The 13,737-nt window shown below is 38.4% G+C and overlaps 1 protein-coding gene across 8 annotated transcripts in view; it reads right to left on the bottom strand.

Annotated features, from left to right (window-relative positions):
- slc25a22b (solute carrier family 25 member 22b) overlaps positions 1-13,737 on the bottom strand; it is a 28,050-nt gene that overhangs the window by 14,165 nt on the left and 148 nt on the right. For 4 of the 8 annotated variants that reach the window (XM_081710077.1, XM_026997920.3, XM_081710076.1 and 1 more), the window contains exons 2-5: positions 1,540-1,816; positions 486-611; positions 346-401; positions 132-222 (exon numbers count right to left, since the gene is read on the bottom strand). In XM_081710077.1, the coding sequence (XP_081566203.1) occupies positions 132-222; positions 346-401; positions 486-611; positions 1,540-1,559 (293 nt within the window). In that variant the 5' untranslated portion in view covers positions 1,560-1,816. Of the gene's footprint in view, positions 1-131; positions 223-345; positions 612-1,539; positions 1,817-13,737 lie in introns of all 8 variants that reach the window. The other 4 variants (XM_081710074.1, XM_081710073.1, XM_081710072.1 and 1 more) reach the window with 1 other exon arrangement.

Genomic DNA, 13,737 nt, shown 5'->3' with positions numbered 1-13,737 from the left:
TGTGCGTGCATGTATGTATGTGTGTGTGTGTGTGTGTGTGTGTGTGTGTGTGTGTGTGTATGTGTGTGAGTGGTTGTGTATGTGTGTGTGCATGTTTGTGTACACACCAGCATGTCTCAGGGTCCTCTTACCCGTCAGTGGTGAGGTGATGTCTGAAGAAGTCATTGGCAGCAAGCTTGATGGCCTTTTCTGGAGTGACAAGTGTGAGATTAACTGCAGCACCTATGAGGAGAAGAGAGGAAGAAAATGTTAAATGAGAGGGGTGGGATGTGCAATGGTGGTTGGTCAACTCTCTCATCTGCTCCTAGCCGCACACACACACACACACACACACACACACTGTACCTCGGTACATTCCAAAGAAGCCCTCTGAGCGGGCAGTTTTGATGAGACAATCAAACCTGTTAATTAAACACAAACAAATGTATTTAGAATAACTGCACCAGTGCGAGCTGCTGCAGATGGAGATTGTGGAGTGAGCGCACATGCTGGTGTACAAGCGTGACCCATTTTGCTGGTTCTGGAGGCGGGTCTTGGCTAAGTGGATGGGGAAGACACAGGTCACACCAATCAGGCCAGCAACTCCTCCATTTATCAGCTTTACAGGGAGGCTGAAATAGCACACATAATATGAAATAACACTGAAATAACACACATATACTTGCTGAAAGGGGATTCAAACTACAGATACAACAGCTACTGCAAAGAGCTGCCAAGAAACTGGAGAAACTCTTAATTTTATAACAATCAAACCTGTAACACTTTGGGTCAGATGAATCTCTCTCTCTCTCTCTCTCTCTCTCTCTCTCTCTCTCTCTCTCTATATATATATATATATATATATATATATATATATATATATATATATGATAGACAGTCGCATTTTGATTATTTTTATTTTGTTCCATACACAGTACCCTCAGAGCAGCTGTGTATAATCTCAACTTCAGAAATGTGCACTGCGATGATTTTGTCTCGCCCAGTTGATTTTGATGTCCATGTGGTGAGATCAAAATCTTAGGGAGGAGTTTTAATGTCTGAACCTGAACTTTGTATTTCTGCCTCTGAGCTTGTGTGTGTATACACACAATATTTTGTGTAAATACATTTAGATATATAAATATTTTGTGTTGTATAACTGCAAGGCTGTAGTAAAATCAATTAAATACAAACCATACACTTATATTACAGCCAACCTGTTAAAGTGTTTTTTGTTGTTCTTGTTGTTGTTTTGCTTTTCTCCTTCAAACACAGACTATCCTGAACAGTTTTTATCAATATTTCACCACAATATTCAAACACAGTATTTCTGAGTATAACATAAAAAATGCCAGCCTATAAAAAGTATGTTCTCAAAGGTTCCCAAAAGAGGTCCAGCTGTTGCTTGAGTTGCTTAATTCTCTACAAAGGAGCCGAAATCACAGAAATTCCCATTTTCAAAGTCAATACACTGTGTCAATTTCATTATGTCTAATACATAATCCCAGTTTTAGAAGGTAGCACAGCACCAATGGAATTTTCTTGTAATGGAGCTCTTACCTGATCTTCTTTTCAGCCATTCACCAGACACTCAGGCCTGCAAATACTCCACCTGTGTGTCAGCTTGGCAAACTATCTCCTGTTTAAAAGTGTCTGAACGCCTTCCTGTGTCTGAAGGCCTTCCCACACACACAGTTTTCAAGGAAGACTCTGTAGTTGCTGTATATTGAAGACCTGGTGGGATTGACTCGGTGCCAGTCTGTTAGCTGCACAGATGGCCAATCAGGTAGAGAAGTCTAAATGATGCACTGGTAGGCAGATCCTTACACAGGAATATCTGGAGAAAAAAGAAAAAGTTACACCCTTGCAGACTCAGTTGTGACCTACTTAAGAACAACAGCAAAACATATTTTGGAATTTGGTGATCAATTCTTCCAGTGATGCTATGTTCAAAGAGTACTTCAGTGAGTTTGTTATTTTCCTCTCTTTTTGTCTCTCTCTCTCTCTCACACTCCCCCCCCCCCCCCCCAAGGTCTGTACTTATGTAAAAGGGAGGATCTTAGGACCTTGGGGGTATAGATACAAACAGATTTAAAATTTGACACTATTTTCCTTCATTGTTTTAATAGCAGTGGCAAGTAGACAGTCCTTGTATGATTACCAGTATGATTACTAAGAATTTCAAATCAGCTACAGTGTGTGCCTGGATCCCCTTCTAGGATGAAGACCATTATAATGGCTCCCTTTCATTGACTTTCTTTGGGGTGTGTCTGCTTTACAATTTTTTTTCTAATTGTTTTTTTCCCCCTTTGTTTTTTATTTATTTATTTATTTATTTATTTATTTATTTATTTATTTATTTATTTTAAGGCTTAGGTGCCAGACAAGGTTGCTGCCACTTTATGCTGCCATCTTAGAAACAGCCTGCCCACCCTAGACCCACAGTGGAGTAACTGAGGCTCCACTGAAGTGGCTACTTGGACTAAAAATAATGCAATAAAGTATGGACTGGTACTAGGTGGGCCACCCATTGGAGCATGGGTTCCTTCTTGAGTCTTGATCCTCCCAAGGTTTCTTCCTTAATTCCACCCAGGGAGTTTTTCCTTACCACTGTCACTTTCAGCTTGCTCATTAGGGATCTGGACCAATAGATTCATAAAGTTGCTTTGTGACAATGTGTGTTGTAAAATGTGCTATAAATAAATTTGAGTTGACAAGGTTTGGGATCTCTGAGCAATTTTCGCAAGTATCCTCCACTTGGGTACTTTACCTCAGGTTTGCAGTGTGTAGTTTGCTGTGTGGTAGTTTATGAGCAGTAGGCAGGTGATTCTCACAGCAGCACCTTTATGCAGGTTCTTTATGTAAAAAAGACTTTAAGTCTTTTTTTCAAATTTGTAATTTGTAATGAAATCTGATTTGTAGTAAGAACATTCCTTTATTCCTCTGGGATCCTGTCCTCATTTGTTTCAACACTTTCAGGATTTGTGTTGGGTAGCCCTTTGACTACTAATATATATTTTTCTGTCATCCTGTAAAATGGGGATAGTGCTGCAGATAAGTTATAACGGATATTTTGCTGGTTCCATAACCAATTGCTTTAACCTATACTAGAAAAATATTTTTGCTCTCTTGTTGGCACAATTCCTTGCATTGTCACAGGGGATTTCTCAAGACTAGGAGCAGATATCTCTAGAGTTGAAAATAGGCATTGTAAAAATTGCTGTAAATTTACAGCCAGTTTTCATTAGTACTATCCCATTTTACTTAAAATCTGATTGTTACTGTAAAACAAATTATGGCTGTAAATTAACAGCCAGTTTTACACTTCCCCACTGTCCTTAAAAACTTTAATTTCCTGTAAAACTAATAAATTGCAAACTCATGATTTGGAGTAGCAGTATATTCAACCATCTGGGATAAGATTTTGTCGGAGGATGTTTTTGTCCTATAAGCATATTTTGCATTTAGCCATTGAATACTGGCATAACAGGGTGTTGTCATAACATTTAATTTTCCTCTAAGATAGGTACCTTCCAAAGCAACATTCACAAGTATTTTATTTTACAAGTGTTTTATATTAATAGTTTTATATTGGCTAATATCTTAGTTGTTGGAGAAATGATTTTGCAGTAACTGGTTTGCATAGCCTAAGGTTGATTTACAGACGAGATCTCATCAGAGAGACCAAGTATATACTGTAAAACAACAATTATGGTAAATGTTCTTGTTCACTTATTTGTTAAACTTATTAATGCAAATGTAGTAACACTCTTTTATCTGTTGCTTATCAGTATTCTTAGACGTTTGTTGAATTCTGTTAGCTAATTCTATCTTGTGTTTCTTGTTTTCAGGTGTTTTTTTCACATAATGCTTTTTTGAATGTTATAGCATGTTATTCTCAATCTGTTAAAGGTTAGGTTTAAATGCATTTTAAATGTTTTTGTTGTAATTACTATGATGGTGTTTCGTGTTGAGGTTTAACAGTTTAGCCTGCAGCTATGTATGTCATCCGTTGGTTGGGACCCAAAACAAACATAGTAAATATTCATATTCATTCAAATAATAAGAAATTATGTTATTGTTTTATCTTAGTAATTTGTTTATTATTGTATGAATCTCCTTAAAATGCTTTACACATAAAATACAAATAGTCAGGCACCATTAGTCAATAGGAATCCTGTGCAATCCTGCTGCCAAGTCATTAGAGTAGATTAGTAATTTATAGTTAAAAAGGATTATGGATTTTTTGTTTGTTTGTTTGTTTGTTTATTTGTTTGTTTTGGGGGGTACTTTTGACAGATTTATTCAGAATGTGTGTGAGAAACTTTAGGAAGATCAAAGTGTGTACTGTTAAATTTTTGGAAATTTGTATTTTCTTTTTTACCAGTGATTATGTCAAAAGAGTCTCCTATAGAAGATTAACTGCAAGTCTTTACTGAGCAGGTTCAGCAGCCACAGGCAGATAACGACTATGAGGATTATGGAGTTCGCGTGGTGTTAATGTTGGGCTAGTAACCGCCCTCAGGCCAGTACTACTCTACTGAAGCACTATTGATGTACCTAGAGAAAGCCTCAGGTTCACAGGTACAATAACTGATCCTTTTTTGGTTGTGGACTGGGTGGAAGGCATCACATGTCCTTTGAGGAATTATTATTTTTAAATGATCACTTAGAATTAGAACCTAAGTAAAAAATTAGATTAGGATTAGAAATTAGGATAAAATTAGATTTCATCCTGCTGATGATTTAAATGACCCAGGTTTTTTTTTTGGTTTTGGGTTGTTTTTTGGGTTTTTTTTGCTTTTTTTTTATAGTTGTATGGGCGTTACTGTGATGGGGGGTGGGGGTGGGGGGCTTAGCAGGATGCGAAGAGGAGCCGTGATACACGGAATGACGTTTATGTATAGACACAGAAGACAACATAGCTCTAAGGCCATTGGGGGATCAAACACTGACAATACTAACATTTAAACAAAGGACTTGTATACGCTCACATTAAAAACACAACTAGGAGCAGGTGTGAAACACATGGGGGCGTGGTGACACAGACACACACACACACACACACACACACACACACACACACACACACACCCGGGTAGACATTTGGGAGCAGGGGCCGTACCTTGACAGTTACCATTATTACATTACCCTAAACACGTAGTTTTTCCAACATAGATGGTTGAAAGGAGAATATTCCCATGCCTTGTTCTCTTTTGGAGGTACTGAAGCATAGTGATTCATGAAGTATTCCAGATGCATATGAATTTGTTTGTGATCAGTAATGCTCTGTAGGAAGCCTAAGCAAGTGACTAATCCTGGATTGTAATTTCTAGAAGTGGAATGGGCGTGGACCGTAAAGTCCTGAGCTCTTTTGTGCAATTCTCCTCTCCTCCTGATCAGTAAGAGTAATGCACGTAGTGAGGTGGTAGTAGTTAAACCAAGTGATGAGCTGGCACAGCTCAAACAGGGTTTTCATATACAGCAAGCCCATCTTGGGGCTATCTTCAAGAAACTAGAGACCTGATAAATTTGAGGAAGATGGTAGACCTATTTGTGCACAATCTAACCAACCCAGACATATAGCTCAGAAAGGTAAACTAGGTAGTAGGAGGGAAACCAGGAACAGGCCCAAAAACAGAGGGCAGGCTACTTCTGCTAGACATTCTGTGCAGCAAGGAAATTAGTTCCCTGTGGCACAGATATACAAGTGCCAGAGTGGGCCTGATTAGACTCTACACTGTCTAGAGATTCAGGGGAGGTGCCAATTAGTAGAAACTTTTATGGGAGTTTCTAGGGTATCTTGAAACTGGGTCCATAGTAACTACTCTTTCTGAAAATTTTTGTGTGTATGTTTAAAATTTCCAGACCTAAGGAGCTGAATTGTTGCAGGATTACATCTGGCTACAATTGAAGGCTGCCAACGGTTCAGATTAGGGATGTCCCAGTCCAGTCTCAAAGATGGGTATCGGGGCCAATCAAGGCATTTTTTAACTTATCGGTATTGGCTTTATTGATCATGAACATAAGCCAGATCCTTTGTTTTACCTCAGCAATCACACGGGTGTCGTAAACAGAGAGCAGAATGCGGCTAAAATGTCTACCAAGTGGAAATATTTTAAATTGTAGAAGGAAACCAGTCCTACAGCCATGTGTAATGTCTGCAATGCAAACATTTTGTGAGGCAGTAGTAACAGAGCTATGTTTGATATAACCAATTTGATACGCCAAGTTTCTCTGTGCCCCCTGCACAAGTGTGGACAGTAAGAGACTTTTTAGTGCCATCTCAAACAACATTGATGAGAAGCGGAACTGTTAATACAGCAGATGCAGATTTTCCTCAAAAAAACCCAACAACCCTTCACTTCATTTTGAAGTGAGAGTAAAAGTATTGAATGAGAGGAAAACTGAAGCAGCTGTGATAAATGCACTTTAAAAACCAGCCTGCCTTTATTATAAGTGTAGGCTACCATTTTATTATTTTGATATTCAGTTTTTACTGTAATGCTGCTACTCCAATAAGTAGAAACTGATTTAACTTTTTCCATGTTCACATTAAGCTGCTACACCTCTTTAAAGTGGCACTGAGTTTTGTTGTTCATTTTTATATGAACCATTTATAAAGACATCTTTTGTTTACTTTATTATGTAAAAATAAAAAAATTTAAAAACCATTAAGCAACAGCTTGCATGCAATTTTTTTCTTAATACTCTACAGAGCTATTCAGTTGTCAAGCATATACACTGGATTGATTTAATAACTGTAATGTACTTGAAGTATGCACTGTGCAATAGTATTTTATAGGAAAATACAAGTATCGAATCAAGGCTCGATATCGAAAGACATTCAATATTAAATGACTCAGATCAGGATCAGGGGCAAAAAAACTTGATAAGAACATCTCTTGTTTAGATATACCATAGATCGGGTACTTGGAACTGGATGTCAAGGTGCTGGACCATTTTTTAAAAAATGGTTTTACTAATCCTGGGGTCCTGGGGATAAACATTAACAGTGGGGGGTATCAAGAACTACTTCAACAATGTGGTTCTGCCCTGTTTAATCCTTCCCTAATTCAGTCAGCTGGTGAAGACTGGAAGCTGGCCTTGTTCAAGTGTTCAAAATGTTTTCCTACATATGAGATCCTTGGTAAGGTCAGGGTGTGGGGCTTAGCTGCTGATTATATTCAAAACCTTCATTTAAATTAGATATGGCCTCATGTAATCAGAGTTTGGGCTTAGCCCTCCAGTATGACTTGTTTTATCCTACTGGGAAGGGATTTCCTGTGGCTTGATGATCTCCCAAGCTTTGCTTACTGTGAGTCACAGTATGGTTTTGGTGCCCATTGTTAATGTTGAGATGCATAGCTCCTGCAGTGTACCCATTTAGGTGAGTTGTCTGTAGTTAAGTGGCAACTAAACAACCACTTAACACGTTTTGGAGAAACAAGTGATTTAGTCCCTGTGGAATTCATTCAGTCCATTCACCTTTGTTGTATTCACCCATAACCTGTCAGATATGTGATGGCCAAGACTTTTAGCTGATCAAGAAAAGCAAGGAAAGGAACTTCTCTTGAGATATAGCAATGTATTTAGTCAGGGTGATGAAGTGTTGGGCTGTATAGATTCAATGCAACTTGAAATCCCATTATTAGATAACCCTTGTATGGCACCAATGTTGTTTGCCTCTATCTCAGTAGGAACTAGTTAAAGCACATATTCAAGAGTTTTTAGAGAAGGAGGTCATCAGACCTTTTTAGTAGTTGTTCAGAAGAAAGATGTTATGATATGACTTTATGTCAATTACCAACAATTAAATGCTCATACTTGAAAGGATGCATTCCCTCTTCCATGAATAGAGTCTGTGGGCATTTTGGCTGGTGCCAAGTTACAAAATACAATTGAGTGCCTATTCTTGAGCAAGATAAAGCTAAAACTGCCTTATGCACTTCCTTCGATGTCTTTGAATTGAACGGTATGCCATGAGTCCAATCTGCAGTGGTTGGACATGGCTTTAAAGATACTGTATCATCATCATCACAGCTTAAAGCTCAAGTTACAAAAATGTATTTTTTTCAAGAGGAATATCACTAACTGGCCCATTTCCTTTCTGCATCAGGTGTGACAACTGATCCAGAAAAAATCAGGGTGGTAGGCAGGGTGGGAACTTTGAAAAGCCTGAGACATTTTTTGGGTTTTGGGTTTATTGGTGCTTAGTTGATGGCTTTGGCTTTGCATACGACCTTCTTACCACCCTCAACAGGTGGTGTCCTTCAGATTTGCCTGTGAAGATCAGGTCAGAAACAAATAGGAGAGCTGTGGGATGAGGCCTGTGAATTTTCTGCTCGTATCCATGCTTGTAGTGTACAGAGACAATAGTCCCATAAATACTTGAAGTCTGTATAACAGCAGTAGACCTCTGTTAGCTCAAGCTGACTTCGAAAATATCATCCAGGGGCTATAAAGCAAAGTGCTGATTCCCTCTCTCCTCAGCCTTGTATACTTCATCCAGAGTCCATGGCTGATATTTCATCATGAATGATGGTCTCTCCACATGCTCACGAAACCCAAGCAAGCTCTTCTCAGTCACAAGCTCTCCTCAAACAGGTTACATGGTCAGTCACTTCTCAGTTCAATCTTCTGAGGAGCATCAAGCATCACAAGGAGCAAACCTGGCAATAGAATGGAAAAAAATAGGAGACTGCTACGATAGGTGAGGCTGTAGTGGAAAATTTGAGCCTGTGAAATTTGAGACACTCCTGAGAGAAGTGAAGGGATTCTGCTGTTATTGCTCCCCAAGTGTTTACAGATACGCTTCCAGGTGCTCCATTATTAACCAAAGGTATCATGGGTGTGAGCGCACGGTAAGACTACTTTTACAGTGGTGCTGCTGGCCCAATATGAGAGCAAATGTTGAGCAGTGGTTCCATAATGGTGAATGGTGTTTAAACTTTAATATTATTTCTCTCTGGAGAGAATAGCTTTAAATTTCACCTTGAATGAAACAGCATCCTACAGAAGGGAGAATGTTCTGGTTGTCACTGATGTGTTTTCAAGACACCCCAGACCAGAGAGCCTCTACTATAGCATGTGTCTTGACTGACAGAAGGTTTTGCTTGTTTGGAGATACCCCTGAGACCTGTATACAAATCAGAGGTGAATTGTTGAGGAGTCTGTGTGAGATTTATGGCAAGGCCACACTGCTCCATATCATTCTCAAGGTAATGAGCAATGTGAATGATTTAAACACACTCTGTGTAGTCTCCTTCAAACACTTCCCCTAGAACAAAAGAGAAGATGGCCACAACATCTCCACCAATTTTGTTTGCATACAACAACATTATTCATCAGTCTACATCAGTCTGCCATTGAAAGAGCTGTGTGTCAATTTTATGGATTTTTGGGGTTTTTTTTGGGGGGGGGGATGTTTTCCCTTTGTTACCCTTAACCATATTGTTGGCTTAGGTTCCAGACAAGGTTTGGGTTCACTGCAGCGCTTTTCACAACTAGAGAAACCTCCACATGTGCAGTTCTCTTCAGGCTTGAGTGTGTGCTTGGAGGTGTGTAGTTCGCTGTGCAGGAGTGTAGTACACTGCACTGCCAAAACACAATTCATGATCAGAAACGTAATGAAACAAGAATTACCGTAGGAAGTTTCCAAAATTGACAGAAATGACAATGGTCCTCCTGTATACGTATATCTGTGTAATGCATTGAACTGTTTGAGTGGCAGACTTTACATAACGAATCATGTAGATAAATCTTTATCACTTAGAGAGCTAAGTAAAATATGGTTTGGGTGAACCACCTTCAGAGAGGTATACGATACTGGAGTACTACATCAAACTGCCTTGCAGCTAGCTAACAATGCTATCCTAACTAGTCATCTGGCTAACAAGCACATATCTACTGACTGCTAAACTGGGTGCTTGTTACAAAGAAATATTGGTCAGGAAAAACACTCAACTATGTTCAGCAAATTGTTATGGTTCAAAGTCTAAATGCTATAGGCATTCAATTTCCCTATCGAGAAGTTAAATTTTATTTTGCCAAAACCACATGTCAGGATAAAATGTGAGCTATCAGCATCATGTCCCCCAGACATGAGTGTGATGTCTGCTCTGGCCAAATGCCACTACTATAGAGATATGTCACTCTGAAAAATTTTTTTTATGATATGTTATCATATTTTTCCAAGCACATCATATTTTGCCTGGGGAGAGCAGCATTGTTGTATTGTGTTCATCTACTTAACCACTAATGGTGGTGTTTCTTAAATCTTGCATAAATCACCTTTAAAGAACCTTTTCGGTGTTATTGCAAAATTTGAATCTAAATCTGATCAGATATGAAGTTTCATATGACGCTCTGGCTGCACTTCTAGCAATGGAGTTACAGGGCCTAACTATTTCACTTGTCTTTAAAAAAAAACCCTCTTCTCTTCAATACCCCCATCATTCACTTAAAAGGGCTGGTAAAAAATGTTACATCACTAGTATGGGTCTCCCTGATTGTCAGTCACACCCACTGTACAACAGCAGGTTGGACAAATGAGCATTAAAGCTGGGGGAAAGCCAAGTGGTGGGGGCTTTGGGGCTTACTTCTAAGAGGGACACAAAATCACTAAATCCATGTTTACATCTGATCTGTGAGTGCTGCAAAAGCTACCTGAAATGTGGACATTATCACTTTAGCATCTCCAGATAGAGGTCTGAATGTAACGGTGAGTGATAAGGAGGAGGACACGTGTGCAGAAGAGCAAGATTTATTAAGGGTAAATCCAAAGTCAGAGTCGGTATAACGGTCCAGGGTCATAGAGCCAACATGGAGCATTTGAGGATACATTATAAACAAAACAAGGGCTAGGATAAACGAACGGAAGGCACATGAAGGCAAACTGGGGAAGCAGGTTATAACAAGGACGCTATATATATATATATATATATATATATATATATATATATATATATATATATATATATATATATATATATATATATATGTCTGTCTATCCCTTTGTATTTCCCTATTTCTCTGTGCAGTGTGTTTGTGTGTGTGTGTGTGTGTGTGTGTGTGTGTGTGTGTGTGTGTGTGTGTGTGTGTGTGTGTGTGTGTAACATACAATCCTCTCCCTGTCCCCTGTCTGGGCTTCCTAATACTTTTTTTGTGCTTTATCTGACCCAACCCAGCCAGCCATTGTTCTACTGACAAATCGAATAAATACTATAATACTATGTATCTGCGTGTGTCTGTAAAAAAGAAACACAGAAAGGACACAATAGCATGCATCTGGATATTGAATGAAACTATACTCTATCCCCTCCACTGTCTAGTTATCTAGGAGAGTCATTGCTCAATTCGATATTCAGATTACTAACTTTCACCTTCACAAAATTAGCTACACTCTTTCTGTTCCAGGAATGTCATTCATACCTAGGCTGCTGTTCATATGAAAGATATGAAGATATATGAAGCTCACTTTAAAAAAATAATAATACTAATGAGTAAGGAATTAATATATTAATACATTCAAGTTTTTTTTTTTAATCAGGTTTTTCACTAGTGCATTGGCTGTCATGGCAACATAACTCCAAAGCAGTTGTATTGCAAATTAAGTACCAGGGTTCACAGTCTATAGGTCTAAACCTGCAAGAGTTGCTTAAAATCAAAACTGTCACTTTTCACATGCTCTGACCTACCAATTATCTATAATCTCTACCAAAAGAATAGAATAGGAGATTAGGATTGTTATATTAGTATGATGTGCAAATAATTCACATAATAGCAAATCATTTTTCTGAACTTTTTCTCCACTTGTAAATATATATAATTTGCAAATGTCATCTTGAAACTATAGTGACATACTGATATCGGGCCACACCCTTCAGAGAAAAGCAGCAAATGCAGTTACCACTATTGTGATGCCACAATGATGTTTGTTTATGTCCACATATACTGTTACCGCCACTCTGCAAGTTTTGACGTATCTACCCTCCTGCAGCTAGAACAAGTTAAATAAGTAGTTTACCTGCCACTGGTTTATGCAGAAGAGAGTGGCAAGCCCTCAGTACAATACTGGGTATTGAGGGAATAATGTTCAGAAATTCAGTACCCAACCCTGACAAAAATACTTGCAGGAATAGAAGCTGGTAATGTAGCAGGAGAGGAGGGTGGAATGTTCTGGAAAGAGGTGACATAGTCACCCCATTTCAGTGCAGTCAAGAAATTAACTGAATCCAGGGGCACTCCAAAACAATTACGCTTACTGTAGAAAGGACGTGTAGATCAGGTTTATCCCAAGTGCATATGCACGTCTGTAGTAAGACAAGTTTGCAGAGCTGTGGGCCACACACCTGGATTCTTACATTTTTCCCATTACAAAATGGTGCTCTGTATGTACATCCAGTTGCTTACTTGTGCAATGAGATTATTCATATGTATAGTGTGTGCACAAATGCTTCATCGACAAGTGACATACTGAAAATGACACTATGTGGCTTTGATGTTGCATTTCTATATCCAATTACATGGAACTAGGATTTACTCAATTACTTGCTTTTAGAACTTGAAAGTCAAAAGGTTTGCCTCTTTCAGTGTATTCAGAAGGTAAAATGCAGTTTATTGTACTATTTACAATGAGAACAACTATTTTGTTAATATCCAAACTATATCAAGACACCGAAAAGCAGGAATGACACACAAAAAGACAGACAGAAAAAGATTAAATTTTCTCAAAGAGGTCCTTTCTCAAAGAGCATTGTGGATGAGATCTATATAATGGGAAAGAGGCTCTTCTCTTAGGGCTGCTTTTTATTACAGGTTCAGAATATATTTATAAGGTATGAGAATTAATGACAGGCTATTAACATCTGAATATACTCTTCACAGTGTAGTCACAGACAGAATAAATTATGATTAAGTAGAGCTGAACCAATGTGAGCACGAGAACAGGTATCTCAAATGGCCATGCTGCCATCAGTGTAGCATACGCACCTAAAGAAATGCAGGCTCAACAAAACCCGTCTGGTCCCACAGGTCATATGACAAACACTTTTGACTTCTCGTTCTATTGCACTTCCATTCTTCTGCTTTCCTGCTTACTTAAGGCCCAAGGAGAGCTGTTTGAAAACTCGGTTGGCGATAACGAACAAGGCTCTTCGTCGGAGCTCAGGAGAGGGGAAAGACTTTTGATATTACAATCAATAGTACTTAGTTTTCACAACGGTGTCCTGCTCCTTAGTACGTCCCAAGTTGTAGCCAAGGTGCCTATAACAGCAGTATTGGTGATACCAATACTGTGACACCAATCACAACAAACCTCACAAAAGTAATGTGATCATCATGTAAACATTTAAATCGGTAGTTAGTTCGGTCACAATTTTGAGAACCTTTTATCCTTTTATATTCCGTATAAAATATTATGAACTTGTATTTTCCGTGTAAAATAATTTGAACTTGCATTCAAAAGTGCATTTTCATATGGGTAATGTGAGAATACTTATTTGGTAAAAGCAAATACTGAAAGTAGGACGTACAACATCATAAACTAATCCCTCCTAATATACGAGAAAGGCTAATAAAATATTAATTTAAAAAATACATTTCCAACTTTCAAAACTCTTGTAGCCTATGCTTATAACCTTTAAAAATCATTTGTCTTATTAAACACTTGGCCACGGACAATGGTAACTCGTACGTAGTACGCTCTCAAATGATCAGAAATACACATTATGCTAGATATGTTCGAAAAGAATATTC

This window comes from Electrophorus electricus, chromosome 3 (genome assembly GCF_041902795.1).
Source record: "Electrophorus electricus isolate QZ-2024a chromosome 3, ASM4190279v1, whole genome shotgun sequence".
NCBI classification, from domain to species: domain Eukaryota; kingdom Metazoa; phylum Chordata; class Actinopteri; order Gymnotiformes; family Gymnotidae; genus Electrophorus; species Electrophorus electricus.
This window is presented reverse-complemented; position numbering and strand designations above follow the sequence as displayed.